Consider the following 19,323-nt stretch of genomic DNA (forward strand, 5'->3'; position numbering starts at 1 on the left):
TGCACAGCCAGTGATTTCTTGGCACCTTGGCTCCCTCCCCTCATCATACACCTACTTCAAATACACAGACATGCTGCGTTTGTGAGTATTTTCACTCACGGTCACTTATTTTATTTGATTTCATTATGAAAGGAAAAAATCCACTAGGGTTGAATACATTTTCTTGTCGTGATAGAAACTGAAGACATGGCAATAACGACACTCATTATCTTGAGGTAAGTATGAGAAATGAGTAGTTTGGACATTGTAATAACCATAACTTCGCATGAGGACAAAAAGGAAAAATAAAACCTTTCTAGGTCGGAACAAAGACTACCGGTTTCACTATTAATCAAAATGACATGTGCACAACAAATCCATAATTTCACTTCGTAAAAATAGCTTTAGGTAAAAACTGACAAAGAAAAAATTTCTAACATATGAAATTCATATCCTAAGCCACCTGGTTGAAAGATACTTTCATAAAATTCCTGGCAACCTCTTTGGATTTTTTTTTTTAAGATTTTTCAATGCTCCCATTTAATGAAAGATTGTTAGGTTGACAGCTATTTCCTCTCTGTCCAGGTAGCATCTACCAATCTCTTAACTATGTTTATCAACCACCACCAGTCCCTCCCGATGTTTCACAGTGACAGCATTCAGTGTCACCACACACATCCGACTCCCCAGTCTCCCCCAGTGCAGCACACACACCAGCTGGGGGAGCCAGGCGAACACAATGCCTTAACAGCTGTCACAAAGCAATGCAGCTCAGACTTGGTTGGACTAGTTCTTGGGTTCAGTAAGTACTGACTTTGACAGCTTCCAAATGTTACTCTTGCAAAAATTCTTTTTAAGTGCTTTTTAAAGTTCATTAGCAAATGTACTACAGAGAATATATTGTTTTACTTAAACAATTTAGTCTGTGGACAGACTTAACGGATTTTCAAACACAAACACCCACTTCCATAAACATAGTACACAAAAAATAGATCATCTTTACAGGATCCGCTTGAAACCCAAGTCTTAAAATACAGACAATAAGTAGTATTTATAGATAAGTAATAATAACAGCAGCAACAATGACAAAGACAGCTAACATTTACATAACACCACGATCTAGGCCCTGCCCTAAGCGTTAGCTACATATTAACTCATTTAATCCTCAAAATCGCCCTGTGGAAAGCTTCTTGATCTCTCATCTTCTCCAAATGAGTCAAGCAAAACTTCACAGCTACCTCACTGAGAAAAAGGAAAATAACTGCTCAATTATCCTTGCATGTATGGAGAGAAATGAGAACCAATTATTACCTATCATACACTAATGTGAAGAAATTATTCTCTTCTGAAATACAGAATTATAAACAGCCTTGCTCAAAGGAAAAAGGAAGGGCATGTCTTTGTAGCCAAGAAATGCAAGTGTAGTGTCCTACCTACGTTAACAAACAAAAGAAAATTAATATTCCATTAAGTAAAACTGTAAAGAATGATAATTTCGCCAAGATTATGTTACTATTAAATATAGATTTGTACTCACAGGAATGCACATTATTTGACTAACAATGAAATGATTCTAAAATGATTCTGAAGTTCATTAACCATTGAGGTACAAGAATGGTCATTTAAGAACTGACTGTCAAAAACTCCAAACTCTACAGTCCTTTTATTTATTATGTTGGACTCTTCCTACAAGTCAGAGTCTGAGATAATCATAGATGATACTCTTCTCCTTCTGTAAACCATCACAAATCCAGTTCTGCTTCAAGCACTGGTACTGAAAAGCACTCACTCCACTCAATTTTCACCACCCACAGAATGCAACACAGATAACGCTCAGTAATTTAAATCATAATAGCTCGAGAAATTTTAAAATTAGCAAGTGACAAGGAGGTGGATTCAATTTTTAACTTCATTCAATTTGTCAAATTTAAAATACTTTCAATTATTTATTTTTCTAATCTTCACAGTAACCATAACATCGCCAATGTTAATTGCTTTGCCTAACTGTGGTTTTACTGTTGCTTGCATTCCCATTTAATCAACTTCAGTTGGTACTCACAGTAATTCTAGCTCTAATCTTCTAAACCTTTATTCTCTTAATGAATTAAATCTATTGTATTACGTCCCCCACTATTCCAAGCAGCAGTTCATGAACAGTGAATTAAAACATATGAAAACTTAAGACCACGCACTTTATCATCACAGTGCCATCTATAGAGCATATAGCTAGACCAACAGACAGATTTTACTTAGTTTTAAAAGGACTTGATGTTTTTTACATTTTGCACATTTCATGTATAGTCTGAAAGTAAACTGGTAATTTTTTTTTAAAGCAAGCAATGATTAAGTGATTTGTCTTCAAAGAAACCTCAGTATCATAAAATAACAAGAACGATGTTACCCTGAAAAGAAAGAAGAACTTTTTAAAAAACTCCAACTCCAACAATAAGACTATCTCAAGGTAATCTCCCAGCAATCTTCAAAGAAAGCTCAGTATCATGAAATGACAAGCACCATGTTACCAGGACAAGAGAACTTTTTTAAATTCCAACTCTAATCATAAGACTATCTCAAAGTAATTTTAAAGCTATTAATCATCACAGAGAAAAAAAGTTTAAGCATAACACAAAAATATATATAAACATGAGGGAAAATATCATTCCTCATGACTAGGTAGGGGCGATGGGTGATTTATACAGTATATTATGGAGATGTACAAATGCCTAGGGATCAAGGTCAGACTTGAACCCCGCCTGAATGACTTGGCCCCAACAACCTAAACAGCCCCATCAGGCTCTGACCTCCAACGACAACAGCCTTTTGAGCAGAAGAACCTCGTCCACCTTTTTGTTTTGCTCATCACTGTGTTTCCAGGGCAGCGCCTGGTGCATCATACTGCTCAGTACAAATCTGACGAATGAATGGACTGAATTACACAGCCCACAGAACAATTACAAAAATGAGAATTTAAGGCCCTTGGAGGAGACTATTCAGGTAGGTCATATGCAGACTCCTTTCATAGCTGTTTGCTTTCTACATACAAATGCTGAAAAACATTTGCACACAATTTATTTCATTCAAGCCTCACCATAATTCAGGAGTGCGAGTACAAGGTCTACCACTCCAAGGCCCAAGTGTGTCTAAAGCATACACCATTTCTAGAACATCCCACCAAACCAGAAAGCCTAAATCAAGTCCACCATTAATTGAAATTCCTTCTACAATGTTAAGATAGAAATCTAAATACAACAAAATATGGCTCTGTGCAAAAATCTTTAAGGAATAACTAAATCTAGGTAGTAAAGTGCAAAGCTTTCTCAGCAGCCCAAGCTTATGTCGAAGTTTCTCAGACCTGAAACCTTACAAATGGATCTCCCCTAGATCCAGCCACATCGCAGGTAAGTTTTAGAACTTCATCTTAACTGTTTTTGATTAAAACAACTTTAGGCTTTCTTAAAGGGAAATGAACATTATCTCCAGACAACAGGCTACCATTAGAAACACCAGTCAGTCATATCACTTGCAGACGGAGTTGAAGAAGCAAATGTAGATGGATGCACAGAAGACAGGGAAGACTAGAGTACCTTCCTTTTACTTTTGAAAAGTCCCTTGTATCAATCTGCTTTCAAGTCCCTTTGACTTTTGCTCACAAATTAGGGAAAAACACCAGCCCTTTTGATGGATCGCTATGTATCTGAAAAATTAACTTCATGAAACAAAGGTTGAAGTAGCCTTCTGACCCTCAAAAGAAACTTCATTTTTGCTACAAATGTCCCTGATTTCAAAATACTCATTCATTCAAAAAGAAAAGTGTTCTACGTCCACAATGTGCAAGGCATGCAAAAGCTGTGGTGTCCAAACTGCTAATGGAAGAGAGCTGCGTAGGGCCTGAACTCCCTGGATCCTCACTGTGCTTCCTTATAAGGCATGGCAGAGGAGCATCCCTTCCGTCTCCACACATTGTCTCCTGGGGGCACTTCAGTCAAAGGCTAATTCCCAAGCCTATATCTTCCTTCTTAGAAAACAGTGCTTTTCCTGAAATGGTGCCAAGTCCCAATTTTCTCCATGTTCTTTTTAATGTTTTAACATTTTACTTTAACAGTGTTCCAGGCACGAGCAACCACGAATTAATTAAATTAAAACGTAACATCACCGTAAGATGAAAGTCTTCCATGGTGCCTACACAAATGGATGAACTCTTGCCAGACCTTGTGCCTCACAACACTGTGTATGTAATCTGAAACAGGTCCACAGGAGTGACTGAGAGAAAGACCAATGACAGAAAGATACGGAAAGGAATATTTATTAAGCAACCGACCACACGTTAAGCAGCTCACCCACAGAATCTCACTCCTCACCACCACCTTGCGAAGCACAAGTCCCACTTTACAAAAGCGGGAACTGAAGCTCCAAAGAGGATAAATAACCGACCTCAGCTCACAAAGCTAACACTGTCACCCAGACTTGAATAAGCTTTCCTACAATAAGAGAGTTCCCGAGTTGGAAAGACGAATGGGAAAGGACACCACTGCCAGAACACCACCACTTTACCAAACCCTAACTCCCCCAGGGCGGCCGTGCCTTTACTATGACAGCATCTGAGTCCCACAGGAGTCCAGAGCTGCATCTTGCCCCGCCCTACCATCGTGAGGTGCCTGCTCCCCCTCCTGCCTGCTGCTGGAGGCACGGCCTGGCCCCAAAGAGGAGCTGAGTCCGAGGCGTGCCGCTCGGCCAGGCCTCTCCCCATCACCACCCAGAGCGCTGCTGCCAGCCTGGTGGCTCCCCCTCTTCTCTTTCTCATCACTTCAGTCTCCTCACAGTTTTCAGAGTTCCTACAAGAGGCAGTAAGATTTAGTAAATCATCCCAGCACACCACGAGCAAGATGGCCATTAGCTCCAGCGCTCCCCTGTATTCATCTACTGCTAACGCGCATGACAGGGAAGACGCTGGCTTCAGAACCAGCTGCGCCTGGGGTCCCAATCCCGGCTCTCTCTGCTGGAGTGGGAGAGTAACTTGGCCGTCAGTTAACAGCAAACATCCTTTGCCCTTGGTGTTATTAAGAAGCTTCAACATGACACCATGTAGTCCATCGCCTGGCACACAGCAAAACCAACAGACGCCGCTTCTCTTCTCCTTCATTAGTTGCTAAATTATTTCTTCACGAGCAAAGATAACCTAAGATTCTCCTCCTGACTTCTTCCAGGTCCATAGCTATTCCAGAAAAAAACCTTTTTGATAGGCATGCTCAGTTTTACCACTGGTAGTCCTATTTCCCTAGCTTAATTTTTCAAATGATACTGATCAAAAACTTCCAAACCACCACACTGGAGTCATGTAGTAACTTCTACCGTCAAATGCCTCTTAAAACTCTGTTTGGTATCAAAAAGAACTAAAAATCAGGAGAGACATGCAGAAGAAACCTCTTGCCATGAGCTCTCCCTTCTACAGAAAGGGAATGTATGACAAATTTTCTCGCCCTGCTATGAGTGACGGAACTGACGCCCACAACCCAAGGCAGTGGTTCCTAGCCTGTGCGGACACCACTTTGAGAACCTGATGAAGGCTCTAAATGCCCCGCCCAGAAAAATGGCAATCTCACAGAGACACAAAACACTGCCTGGAATCTCAAGAGGGTCAAGGGCCCTCTGAAACCCACCCATCGACAGTAAGATAAGACACCTCAACCAAGAACTATCTAGATACTCCTCAAACCGGCAAAATTCTCAATTCAGATTTTGCTTCTTTAAGGAGCAATACATTAAAAAGCCTGGACAAAAACTCAAGAAGGTAAAGAAAGTTTTCTCATTCAACTCTTCACACCTCTCTCTGCCTTGATACAAAATGCTACAAAAACTAACACGGCTCAAAACCTGAAGAGAAGGTTCTCTCTTGGAAGCAAAATCTGAAAATAAAGATGTGCTCAGGGCCAATGCATGCGTTGGGAGCATGGGCAAGGCAAAAGGAGGTACAAAAATTAAGCATTAGAATGTCTAGACATTTTGTTTTTCAGTATCACCCTTTTTAACTTTCTCTGTGTATGTTCTTTTTTTTTTTTTTTTTACGGGGGCCTTCCGGAAAAAACCGGAAGACCTACTAGACAAATTCTAAAAGAGCTGTAACACTCTCTGTGTATGTTCTTAATGTGCATTATATATTTGTATAATTGCACATGTATACAATGTATACACAGATATGTATGTTACTTTTACAGACTGGAGTAAATTACAAAAAATGGAGATCCTGTCCTAGTAGACGACTTCCAAAATAAGTTTATCTAACCATAATTTTACCTGGTAACTCTCCACAAATGAAATATCCCTTGAAAATAATTAACTTAGCCACTTGAAGCTCTTATACCTGAAATGAGAAGTCAGTTTGCAACTGACGTTAACTAAACAGTAGGGCTGAGATTGTTCTCTAGGAACTAGTTCTCCTTTTTGCTCTAAAAGTTTAATTCTCAAAGCTCCACATACTCCATATTTTTCTTCCTTAAATGGAAATAATCCATGTAATGTATTAAAGGAATAAAAATCAACTGAAAAACACTGGTAAGCATTTTCCATTATACAGTTTTTTCCTATAATTAAGAGTTAATATTCTTCAACTCCTAAATATACTCAGCACTGAGCTAAATGCTTTACCTGCTCTGTGGCACTTACTCTGACTCTGGGAGGTGGGTTCTAATACTCGTCCAATTTTGGAGACAAAAACCCAAAATGCTTAGCAGTCACACAGATGTGAGTGAATCCAGAATTCAAACACAAGTGTGTGTGACCCCAGGGCCTCCACTCTTACTGCAGGGAGGCCACCTGCCTCCCTTAAGTAACATATGTCATATACATGAGGTATATACTGTTGTATATTAGGTAATAATATAATAACCATAATAATATTGTTCAATTAATACATTTGTTATTGCTTAATTTTACTGTAACATAAAAATAAGATCCCATATTTGTTCTCATAAAATCTTCAAGCATAAAAGGTAGAAAAGTATTTTTAAGTAGTAAAAGAGGATGTCATTATTTGCATACAAAACAAAGAACTACCTTAGTTAGCACATTTGAAATATCTAGAAACTTTACTGTTCTTTTTCAAGCACTGCAAAATCTAATTCAGAGAAAACATTATTATAAAAGTTTTAAAGACAAGAGAAAATTTGACCATAAAAACCCTGCTCTGAAAGCCCATTAAAATATTCAGATATGCTCTCCTCTCTTCAACTATAAAAAGAAAGAAATCTGACGATCGGAAGAGCCCATGATTCAGTCCCCAAACAGCAGAAAAAAGGGATTTCACTGACTTAACATCTTAACTTCTGCAAAGCGAAAGTGATGAATCCCCCAAGTAAAAGGAATCCCTCTTAGTATGTCACACACAAAACCCACTCCATCCCCCCTCCGCAGGACAGGGCTCCTGCTAACCGGAAACGCGCAGAGTTCCCAGAACACAAAGCTACTCTCAAGATGTTAAGTGAACACTCAGCAATTTGATCCTTTAAAAATAAAATCTTCATTAAACAAGCTTATAATTTTGTGTAAATTAAAGTTAAAATTTGCATAGTCTGGATTTGGGGGGAAAAATTTTTAATATTTAGAAAGAAAAAATAAGCGCCTATACTACTATTACTAATAACCTAGAGGTTAACTAACAATGTGCATTAATTTACTAACAAATATCTATTGAAAGCCTACTAAGTACAAGACACTGATGGAGGCCCTAAAGATAAGAGAACAAGGTCTCTACACTGAAGACTACATTCTAAAGGAGGAGGAGAAACAGATAACATACAGGCAAACAAAGATAGAACTGTTTCAGATTATAAATACAACGCAAGAAACGAGTGACAGTGAACTTCAAAGAAGGCTATTTTTAAAAGTCATGAGGGATGGTCCCTAAGAAGGGCCCATTTGAGCTGAAACTTGAAGAATAATACGAAGTCAGAGGAAGAAAGTTCTAGGTAGGAAAGGACCTCACCTTATGAGAAGATTCACCTGGCACTTTGACATTTGTACGCCCTGGTTGGGTGACATCCTGCTGAGACCCACACTATGATGACTTCTGTTTATAGCTGACAGTGTTCACCGTGAAGTGTCCAACACATATGTGCACACACACGGCTAACATGCTACTCAGAAAATAATAATAGCAATAACCATTCCCAGTCTCTCACTCCAAGCCAAACACTCTTAACCATGGGGAAAGAACAGGAATGGCAGGGCTAAATCTTTGAGAATCCGATGAAAGCAATGAACTCAAAAAACAAAACCAAACCCACATATACAGAAACATAACATAATTTTAGGAGGTTCTGAGAAGCCTGCAGTCCACCCACGATGCACACACCCTATCCCCAATCAGAAATCCGTGAACCTTGGTGAAGAACTAAGCAGGAATTATCACACTCAGACGGGATGGGATACGAATACACATGGCTACCCTACTTTAAATGATTAAAAAAATCAGGAACGCAGACTCTCAACATCTTTTGGCCCACATAAGACTCTGTATGGAAATTTTCTCTCTGCTATAGAGACAAACTATTAGGCTATATAAAGGAAAAATATTCCCGCCTAAAAGTGAATGAAATACCTCTTCACTACAACTGAGTATAATCTTTCACACATGAAAATGCTGTAACTTGACACTTGGTTTTGTGCAAGATCTTATAATTTCCTTCCATAAAGAAAAATACTGCCACATTGTTTCAAAGGCTGTGAAGCTGAATGTTCACAACTATTAACTTAGGGGTGTTCTTCCAGTTCAAAAGCAAAGCTTATGATTAATTTTTAAAACCACAAAAACAATAAATAAATACAAATAAAACTACACACACACACTCAGATTACAATTTAGTTGTCTAAAGAACATACATCATGAATCTAAGCTACAAACTAGATCGATGGTTCTTAACTTTTTTTGATTCAGACACCCCTTAGAGAATCTGAAAAACGCTATGAAAATTCTCCCATTTAAAAAATGAACATACACATACAAAATGTACACTTAATTTCAGGCTGCTCAATGCATCTCAAGTTCAATCAAGGACTTAAGAATGTCTCTATCTTCTATATAAGATGATTCTGACCAGTTGCTTCCAGGAAGGGGAACTAGGGGAACTGGGTCGGGAGGAAGATTTTTCACTATACATCCTTTCACATCTTTCGAAATTTAAACAATATAACTGCATTCGCTATTCAAAAAACAAATGTTAAGGGGCTGGCCCCGTGGCCGAGTGGTTGAGTTCTCGCGCTCCGCTGCAGGCGGCCCAGTGTTTCGTTGGTTCGAATCCTGGGCGCGAACATGGCACTGCTCATCAGACCACGCTGAGGCAGCGTCCCACGTGCCACAACTAGAAGGACCCACAACGAAATATACAACTATGTACCGGAGGGCTTTGGGGAGAAAAAGGAAAAAAATAAAATCTTTAAAAAAAAAAAAAAAAACAAATGTTAAAAATAAAAAGCACTACACTAAAAAATGTGGCAGGATACCAATGCAGTAGGTGAAAATCTCCTTTAAATAAAGATGTCGAAGAGTCTACTAAACTCAATACATTTGCAAACTGTTTCTTTGAATTTTTGGTTGAAAAAGGTTCATGACTGCAAAACTAGGCTTGTTTCATAATTTTCAGAGAAATTTCCAATTTCAACTTTTTGCTGAGAAAATATAAAAGTGAATAATTCCACATTACTCACATTCTAACTTCTGAAATCCCAGTTAAATAGCAATAGCCAGTATTTACTGAATGTGGCACTGCCACACCTATTGATTATTATTATCATCCTCATGTGATAGACAAGGAAACCAAGGCCTTCTGAACTTAGCTCACTTGCCCCTGGGAACCACAGCTAGTGAGTGAGCTAGGTCTCCTGCAGGCAACAAAGTCCATGTACTTGCCCCACGCGACACTTCATCACAACCTACAAGGAGGATGGTAAGCAGTAAAATAGAGAAGATCATTCCTTAAGAGACTAGCATCATTAGAAACACACTTTAGAGCACTAGGCCATTATAAAAATTGGCAATTATATCTGTATATTTCTTCTTTACACTACACAAAACGGATATAGATGAAAGAGAAGAATTATCCCATCCGGTAATTAGAAAAGCACAAAAACTAGTTTTAAATTGGAATTTTTAAAGTTCTCACACACTGTCATCCTAAAAAATAAAAATGTAAGTTGAATCATAAGCCTAGAGCTTAAAAAACAAATGTTTTCCTTAGAGAAGGCATGTGATAGAAACACAATGTTACTGATCTAAAGGTTTCAACACCACGAGGCAGTGTCTTTCTGCTGAATGGCAGGTACCTCCAGTCACCAGAGTCTAGGGACTGTTTAGTACCGAATGTCTACACTATCGGCAAAATGCCTCAGAAATATGTAAGGAATTGTGAGGCTAAAGATAATGATGCCACTTTCACTATAATCCCATCTTCAAACAGCTGGTCATTTTCAAAAACATATCACTGAAACCTAAACGTATAGAATCTTTTAAAGTTAAAGAAAGAAGGAAATATGGCACAGGAGGGTGGGGTGCGGAGAGAACATAAACCACCTAACCAGACACCATTACTACCACTACTACACCACAACTACTATCACTACTACCACTACTACACCACTACTACTACCACTACCACCACTACTACCACCACTACTACCACTACTACACTACTACTACTACTACCACCACCACTCACTATTAGTAGTATTATTAGTATTATAATAAATGTGTGTCTATTTGCCTAAGTGTTTAGTTCGATGGTCCTGATTCGGGCCTCACCCACATCACTGCCGCAGTCGGCTCGTGTCCCGCTGTGTGGGCACAAGGCAAGCACCCACGTCTTTAGCTTGTGACCAAGCACAGAAGGCGCTAAACCTCTACTGGATTTTGTTCATCAGTAAAACGAGTACGAGTCTTTTAAGCTCAAAAACTTTAGGACTCTTTGAAAACATTTTCAGAAGTATATAAAGATGGAGAAGATTTCAACGTCTATATTTCAAGGTTTATCCTGCAATTTCATATACATACACAGCTGAGGAAAAGCCAGGTCACTCACCGTATATTTACACAGAACTACCCGCTGGTGTTGCTTTCTACAGAAAATAACATTGGTACAAATCTCAAAACCCCACCTATTAGAAAAAGGTCAAAATAGATGAAATTTTCCTTTCACTTTATTACAGTTCTGCAAGTGAAGACACTTTTAAAATGCTAAGTATTACTTATAAGTCAGTCAAATATGACGATGCATATAATAAACATTTTGATCGTGCACACACAGAAAATAAGTGATCATTAATGAATACCTACTTCCAGATTAAAAAGAGGAGTTACATAATCACGAAGGTTATACAATTTCCATTTTCAAACTCCTCTAAAATTAAAGATCTTGAGGACAGATCTTTTACTTTATTCTTTAAAGCAACCCACAAAATTCAACTACAATTTATATTGTACCCCCCAAATAAAATTAACTCAAACCTTCCCATTTAGTCAAAGAAATACTACAGAAGTTCAATCAATATCCATTATCATGTATATATAATTGATTCTGGTTTCTCCCAAGGAAATGACAAAAAGAAAAACAAGAACTTGCTCCTGTATGTTCTTCACATTCCATAAATTACTTCCTAAAGTTGGTGAGAGGCAACATACAACTAAAAGTCAACCCATTATAAGGAAAACAGGTGTCATTCAACAAACTCTTCCCATTCACTAGAAAAATCAAGAGCAAATACACACTTCTGAAGTTTATAACTGATTGTACTTCTTTGTTATTCTACAGATTTAGAAACCTAATTTATGGAATACTTTGCAGAATATTTTTCCAGAACGTGCTTACTACACAAGAATCACTTTAGTCCGTCTGGAATTAAGCTTGTGTATATATGTAGTATTATATGGTCCTGTTGCTCTCCAATTCTCCCATGCTGGCAAAATACACAAGTTCACAAATATCGTATTCTTGGAGACCAGAATTCTTGGAAATTTTTCAATACTACCACACTTCACTAAAAAATGAGAAAAGGATATACAAATGGCCAATAAGCATGTGAAAAGATGCTCAACATCACTAATCATTAGGGAAATGCAAATCAAAACTACAATGAAATACCACTTCACATACATTATGATGATGGCTATTACCAAAAAAACAGAAAAGAACAAGTGCTGGTGAAGATGGGGAAAAACTGGAACCCCTGTGCACTGCTGGCAGGAACGTAAAAAATGGTGCTGCTGCTGTGGCAAACAGTATGGCAATTCTTCAAAAAATTAAACATATGATCCAGCAAATCCACTGCTGGGTATACACCCAAAAGAAGTGAAAGCAGGGACTTGAACATATAATTTGTACACCTATGTTCACAGCACCATTATTCACAATAATCAAAAGGTAGAAGCGACTCAAGTGCCCATTGACAGACAAACAGTATGTGATACATACATACAGCAGAATATTATTCAACCTAAAAAAAGGAAAGAAATTCTGACACATGCTACAACATAGATGAACCTTGAGGACATCATGCTAAGTGAAATATGCAAGTCACAAAAGGGCAAATATTGTAAGATTCCACTTATATGCAGTACCTAGAGCAGTCAAATTCACAGAGACGGCAAGTAGAAGGGTAGCTGTCAAGGGGCTGTGGTAGGGGGCAATGGGGAATTGGTGTTTAACGAAGAGAGTTTCAGCTGGGGAAGATTAAAAAGTTCTGGAGATGGGTGGTGGTAATGGATGCACAACACTGTGAATGTACTTAATGCTACACTTAATGCACACTTAAAAATGGTTAAAATGGTCAATTTTCTGTTATGTATATTTTATCACAATAAAAAAATGAGATAAGGAAAAACAAAATATTAAAACATGTGCCAAATTCTTCTCATGCATGCCTCTTTTACTACCCACAAAACCAATACCCTGGCGATGAGTGGTCAGTTAAGTTCTAATTTAAATGTTTACCATGAGCACCAAGAAATTAATATAACAAAAAAGTTTAAAATTCTTTCTAACTCTAAAAAAGTTTAATCTGCTTACTCAGAATAAAGTCCTTTGCCAGATATAGATGCTAATAGCTATTATATGTCTAGTTCAGATTAAATAAATTACTAAAAAACTCAATATGCCTCCCAACTTTGTATTTCAAGCATGGTTAGTTTTATCCCTAGAGTTTTTCCTTCATTATTCTTTCAAAGCCTCATAAAGACTATTTTCATTTTTACCAGAAAAATAGCTTTAGCCAAAATTTTCTCCCCCCAAATCATAAGAGCTAATCTTTACTAACCAGTAGATATACCATCCTTACAGTAATCAGTATTCACTTAGTTTCCACTAATTTCAAGTATAAACATTGGAATCTCATTTATGAATCTCTCTCCCCTAAAACAAAAAAAGTTCACATGGGATAAATAAAAGCTTGAAATATCCTAGGTTAAATTTTGAGGATCTTTTCTAGTCAAGCTCCAGTTTTTCTTATGTCTTTTTATTTCATAAACTGTCACAGAAAGAAATGTTCATTAACGAACTAGTAAACCAGGTTTTCCAATTTCCTCTGAGCCACTAAAGTGCACTGTGTTGTTCAAGCCCCCATTCTCCTTACTCTAAAGTATTCAGCAGACAAAAATCTACCCTCACAGTTTCCATGCTACAAATGCTATGATCCGATACATTTCAAAAAATGCCTGTTCATAGAGCAAAATAGATGAAAATTAAAAGGAACAAAAAGTATCTACATACCCAAACAAAGTTGAAAGGTCTAATTTAGAAAAAAGTTCTTATATTAAGACCTTGTCCTTAATTCAGTCCAAAGGAAAGAGAAGAGTAGTATTAAACAAGTATAATCATATATGTTTTCTATTTGTACTATCTGAAAACAAGGATGCATGTAATCAATTACTAACTCACTATTTTTTCTTGATTTTTAAAAATGAATTCTTTCAAACATCATTTTCCATATGTAAGTTAATGGTACCATCGCTTCGACTAGCTCTACTTCCTGTGACTAAGACTGTACAATTTGTGGTGGTTGTTGCATACAAAGTATATATCGAAACGACAACAGGAGGAATAATGAAAAACAGACCCACACATCTTAAAGTTTCTCTAGCATTCAGTGTGAGAGATTCTCTTGATACTAAGTTTCTCTTCATTCGTCCACAGCAACTTATATTAAACTGAGCCCTTTAAAAAGGAAAAGTGGGTGTATCTGGTCACACACCTCTAACATCAACATGTCTGAAATCTCCCATCCTTTCAATTTGCAATACAGAATTTTAACAAATAGGAAACTCTACAAAAAGGAACTTATATAGAGATATAAAAAGATCAACTGAAAAGGAATCTATCACCTGGTTACGAGCCTTACCTTTTAGCAGCGGCAGAGGTGTTAACTCAATAGGCTTGCCTTGAGACCTAAACTGTGAGGAACTTTGTGACCTCTTCTGTCTGGCTTTTCTGACGGACTTCCGAGAAAATCCGTCTACTTTATCCACTGATGGAGGAGTAGTTGGTGCTGAGGACATATCCCTACTGAAGAGAAAGAGGTATCATAAACACAGTCCCCAGCTGGAAGCATACGTGTGAGTTACACAAATTCTAAATTTCCTATATACAACATTCATGAAGACGGAATATGTGATAAAGAAAGCAAATAAAAGTCAGTCAAGAAAAGCCACATCTTAGGGCCAGCCTGGTGGTGGAGCTGCTAAGTTTGCGCGCTCTGCTTCGGCAGCCCAGGGTTCACAGGTTCGGAACCCCAGGCACAGACCTACACACCACTCATCAAGCCATGCTGTGGTGGATCACACATACAAAATAGGGGAAGGTTGGCACAGATGTTAGCCCAGGGTCAATCTTCCTCATCAAAAAATAAGAAAGAAAGAAAGAAAAAAAAATCATATGTTCAATGGGAAAACACAAAAATTTGGTGAAAAATAGAATATAACTACCATATAAGCAATATTGTAATTCTAATGTATTGTACTGCTCTTGCTATGAGAAGCATTAAAGATGCTCATTTAGACTTGAAGAACTCTTTTAAGCCATCTACTTATTTTCTAACTGCAAAGCTCTTCTCAACTTGAGATTCCTAAAGTAATTTTGGAGCTATCCTGCTGCTGGAAAAGTTCCATTGATACATTTTCCCAAGATATTTGATATTATGAATGGCTCTGGAGTTGAAACCCTTACTGTACTTCAAGAATCTATACCAGTGTATCACAGCAAGGTGAAATCTACAATTACTGAAACTATCTAGACATGACTTTTAATGCAATGGGCTGTGTTAGTTATGATAAACCACACCACACCGCAAATGAGGACAGGGTAGATTACTTTAAACAGAACACATAAAAGGCATAATTAAAATCATTTCAAAGAAGTCTCCTTTTTGAATGGAGCCATCTTAAGTTATTAAATCTTTAATAAACAAAACTGTGATGAAATCGTGCACCAAAGTTGAAATGAAAACATAAATTCACAGCCTACTTAGACAACCAAGTTGAGTTCCCTTGAAGTTCATCATCAAAAATTAACTTTCATTCCATCAAACTGATGGAACTGAACAGTTCTTTTGGATTTTTTTAACCCTCTCAAATTATTGAAATGAAGGCTACTTCCTAAAAGTAAGAAGCACTAAGTCAAATTCATTCACCAATTTAAACAGATGCCATCATTTCCATGGCATTGAGGCTCCAGGCAAGATTAATGGCAGACTCAAATAGAAATAATGCATATGGGGGAAACGCTGAAATGCAATTACTCACCTGTCATTCCAATACATAAGACAAGTGTTTTTCAATCTCTAAATAAAAGAGTAAGAGTTTCTTTCTGAACGTGTAAGAACAAAAAGTTACCTGGATTACCTGAATTCTAACAAAGTAAAAATAACAAAAAACATAAACAAAAAACAAACAACACCACATGATGTTGAGGTTTGGAATTTTGAAGTCTTCCTTGCTTCTTTTTTTGAAAAAAAGTTTTTAGAAATATACCTAATTTAGCCTTAAAATGTGACAGATTCAAAATGAAATTGCAAACTATGAATAGCTATAGAAGAAGTAAGATCACTTAAAATTTTTCATAAGGCTGCATCAGCAAGCAGCTCCACATCACATTTGTATGTTGTAAATTTAGGGGCTGCTTTTCCAATTTGGTATGTGAATTATTCAGATTTCATTTAACCCTAACAACACAAGATTTCAGTAAGTCCTATTCCTCCATCACACTTTCTGTCTCTTCTTTATTCCCCATCTCCCATTTCTAAAGATGATTTATCGGTACTAACTTTTAAAAAAAAAATCATTTGCCCCTTATGCCCGCGGCCCAGAACAAACGTCAAGGATCTCAACCCCAAAGCGCTGCAGAACTGAACGTGCAGGAGCAGCGGGTCCGTGCAAAGCCCGGGGAAACAGGTTTCGCCCTGAACCAGGGCGCCCGAAGCTTTATCATCCTCTGAGCAGCGGGCACGGGGCATTTCCAAGGCTCAGGATAATCCAAAGAGGGTACTGGGGTGGAGGAGAAAGGCAGGGAAGCGGTTTGTCTGTAGGGATGCTCAGATACTCCCTTTGCCTCCACCCCAGCCCCCACCCCAAGCCCTGGAGAAGATAAGCCGCTAAAGAATCCTCCTCACTACACCAATCCCCCTTTTTCCCCCGCCCCCGTCAGTGGATAAAGGGGGACAAGAATAGACCTCCAATGCTGGAAGGTGGAGAAAAAGGGGGGAGGGGGACAGAGTGAACGAGAGGCATCATCAGAAGCATTTGCAGGTGAATCAGACAAGTGGGACGGGCGCTCCCTCTCCTGCACCCCACCCCACCGCACCCCTCGCCTGCCCGGGCCAGGCCTTCCCAGGGCCGGTGCCCTGCAGGTTCCCCAGGAGAATGGGGAGGAGGAGGGAAGCGGGCGAGCCGTGGTGCTGGAGGGACGAAGTTACCTTGAAGCTTCTGGGGAAAAATCCGAAGATGATCTGTGGTTTCGAGGGGCGGGAGGCCAGAGACAGGGCCGCAGCGGGGGCGGGTGGCGGGACTGGGACGTGCGGGGGGAGGTCCGGACAGCGGTAGGGAGCCCGGGGCGACGGCTGTCCGGCGCGGCGTCCCTCCGGTTCCGCGGCGGCGGCGCCTCTAGGCCTCACGGCCGGACCTGAACCTCAGCGCTGCGGCGGCGGCGTCCTCACGATCCTCCCCCGCGGGCCCGTCCCATCAAATCGGCACCGACCCCGCTGCGGCTCCGCCGGTGGCTCCTCGCTCACATTCCCGGCGGGCGGCGCCTCTGCTCGTAGCCCCGGACCCGGCGGCGACGGCGACGACGTGGGGAGGGGGGGAAGGGAGGGAGGAAGACTGGATCTGCAGCGGCAGCAGGAGGAGAAGGAAGGAGAAGGAGGAGGAGCCGCTGGAGCTGAAACCGCCGCTGCCAGAGCCGCCGTTCGGTACCCGCGGTGGGTTTCCGTCAATGCCCCTTTCTCTCTCCTATTGTCAATATCACCGGGCGGCTGAGTCCATGGCACACGCGCAACCGAACCTTCTGGCCAGCAGCGCCCGCCCCCGGCGCCCACTCACTGGCGGCTTCAAACGGGAAGCGAGGCCTCATTGGCCGGTGCCCGCCTTCACTCCCATGCCAGCATGTTCGGCTGAGAGCCGATCAGGGATTGGCGGCGGGGGGGCGGAGAAACAGGAGGGTGGGAAGAGAGGAGGCCGAGGATTGGGCTGAGGCGAGAGGGACCCGGATGCAGCCGCGCTCTCTGGCCGCGATACTGCCGCTTCCGCCGGGCGCCTAGGTGGGCTAGAGAGGAGAGCCGCCGGAACCGGCAGGCCTGAGAGGAGCTCTTGAAATCCGAAATGTGTGCCACTGGCAGATCGTTGGGCTGGGTTCCCGCGCAGTGCGGATTCTCTGGGCGTCGGTCGTCTTCAGCTAGAGGATTGCAAGGGCAAGGGTCGGCTAGGGGTGGGGGCGCCCCCTGGGCCCTGATGCCGCTCCGTTCGGCTGCTAGGGCGGCCCTTCTGGACCGGAGGAGTCGAGCTCAGGTCCGGAACCAGCGCCCCCGCCCGCACCCGGGCGCCACTGCGTGTGCAGACGGGCTCTGCAGCCCGCTGTGCAAGCCCAGCAGCCGCTCTCCGCTCAACCTCGTGGAGGCCTGGCACCGAAATCTGAACCCTTGGGGCCCGGCCAAGGGCTGGGTGTCGCTTCGAATTCTCTGTCACCTCGTCTCCGTTTCCCTCAACCTCTGTTTTGAGTATCAGCTCCCTGAAGCTCCTGCAAGCCTTGGCTGAGGCCAGCTCAGTGTGGCTAATGCGGGTGGGAACGCTGTCTGCGCTGCTCAATCAGCTATTGAGATCAACCGCATCCGCTCTCCTCTCCACGGAGCTCAGGGAGGCCCAACTCCGAACTGCGAGCTTGGCAGCTTTTAATTTGCAAGTTGGATACGAAAGAGTTTATGGAAAAGACCTCACTTAACTGTAGCTAGAATTGATCAAATATTTAGAGGTGTGTTTGCGTCCTTGGTGAGCACTAGTCCAAATGGTGCATTTCCAGAGAATATTCCTGGACTGTTGCTCTGTTTGAAAGCACGCTACTTGGCCTAGAACAGTGGTGGTCCTTTTGAAGGGGGAAAAAAAGGAGGAAAGAAATTCTTAATGCTAACTACAAAAGTCAAGAATACCAATTGTTCAAAACTTGGAAAATGAAACAAAAAAGACAAAAAATTAACATTCATAATCCCTTAACTCAAAGAGAGTCACTGTTAGTATTTTGGTGCACTTCCCTCTAACGTTTTGTTTTTTAATATTATGTATGTCATTCTGTGGCCTAGTTTTTGCCATCAGCATTATATCATGTTTTCTATACAGTTAGGAAATAGAACTATATATAAATAAAGCTAATTACCATATGTACAAGCGACAACAAAAAAATGCATTGCATTTTTCCTGTTTGTGGTAACACTCAAGTATTGCAAATTTCTGTGTGCACTACCAGAAATGGTTCTTAAATGGAAAAAAATTTTTTGATGTCATGAAAGATAAAAAAATATTCTTGTTTTGAACTGAAATGGAAAACAGGAAAAGGTGGCTTTCTTAGATGGTAGCAGGCTCCCCCTACTGACTCAAGATGATTGGCCACTGTACAGATAGTACCCATTTTTGCTCTGAAAAGTTTATCACCTGTAAAACTGGCTAGAATACCCATCTATTTCCTACCTTCAAGAAACTTATGGTGCAGCTCTGATGGCCTACTGGTTAAAGTTTGGCACACTCTGCTTCGTCAGCAGCCTGGGTTAGGTTCCCCAGTTGGGAACCATGCCACACGTCTGTCAGTAGCCGTGCTGTGGTGGTGGCTCACA

The 19,323-nt window shown here is 40.5% G+C and overlaps 1 protein-coding gene and 1 non-coding gene across 5 annotated transcripts in view; both read right to left on the minus strand.

Moving 5' to 3' along the window:
- The window catches only part of PPP2R5E (protein phosphatase 2 regulatory subunit B'epsilon), a 146,431-nt gene extending 128,753 nt beyond the window's left edge, over positions 1 to 17,678 (minus strand). For 2 of the 4 annotated variants that reach the window (XM_014853692.3, XM_070513733.1), the window contains exons 1-2: positions 16,924 to 17,526; positions 14,356 to 14,516 (exon numbers count right to left, since the gene is read on the minus strand). In XM_014853692.3, the coding sequence (XP_014709178.1) occupies positions 14,356 to 14,512 (157 nt within the window). In that variant the 5' untranslated portion in view covers positions 14,513 to 14,516; positions 16,924 to 17,526. Of the gene's footprint in view, positions 1 to 14,355; positions 14,520 to 16,923 lie in introns of all 4 variants that reach the window. The other 2 variants (XM_014853691.3, XM_070513732.1) reach the window with 2 other exon arrangements.
- Positions 6,043 to 6,104, minus strand: LOC123287531 (U7 small nuclear RNA). Its single transcript, XR_006530850.1, has one exon. It is a non-coding gene; the product is annotated as a U7 small nuclear RNA (small nuclear RNA).
- Positions 17,679 to 19,323: the final 1,645 nt, after the last annotated feature.

The sequence above is a fragment of the Equus asinus genome, chromosome 7 (genome assembly GCF_041296235.1).
Source record: "Equus asinus isolate D_3611 breed Donkey chromosome 7, EquAss-T2T_v2, whole genome shotgun sequence".
In the NCBI taxonomy this organism is placed as follows: Eukaryota; Metazoa; Chordata; class Mammalia; order Perissodactyla; family Equidae; genus Equus; species Equus asinus.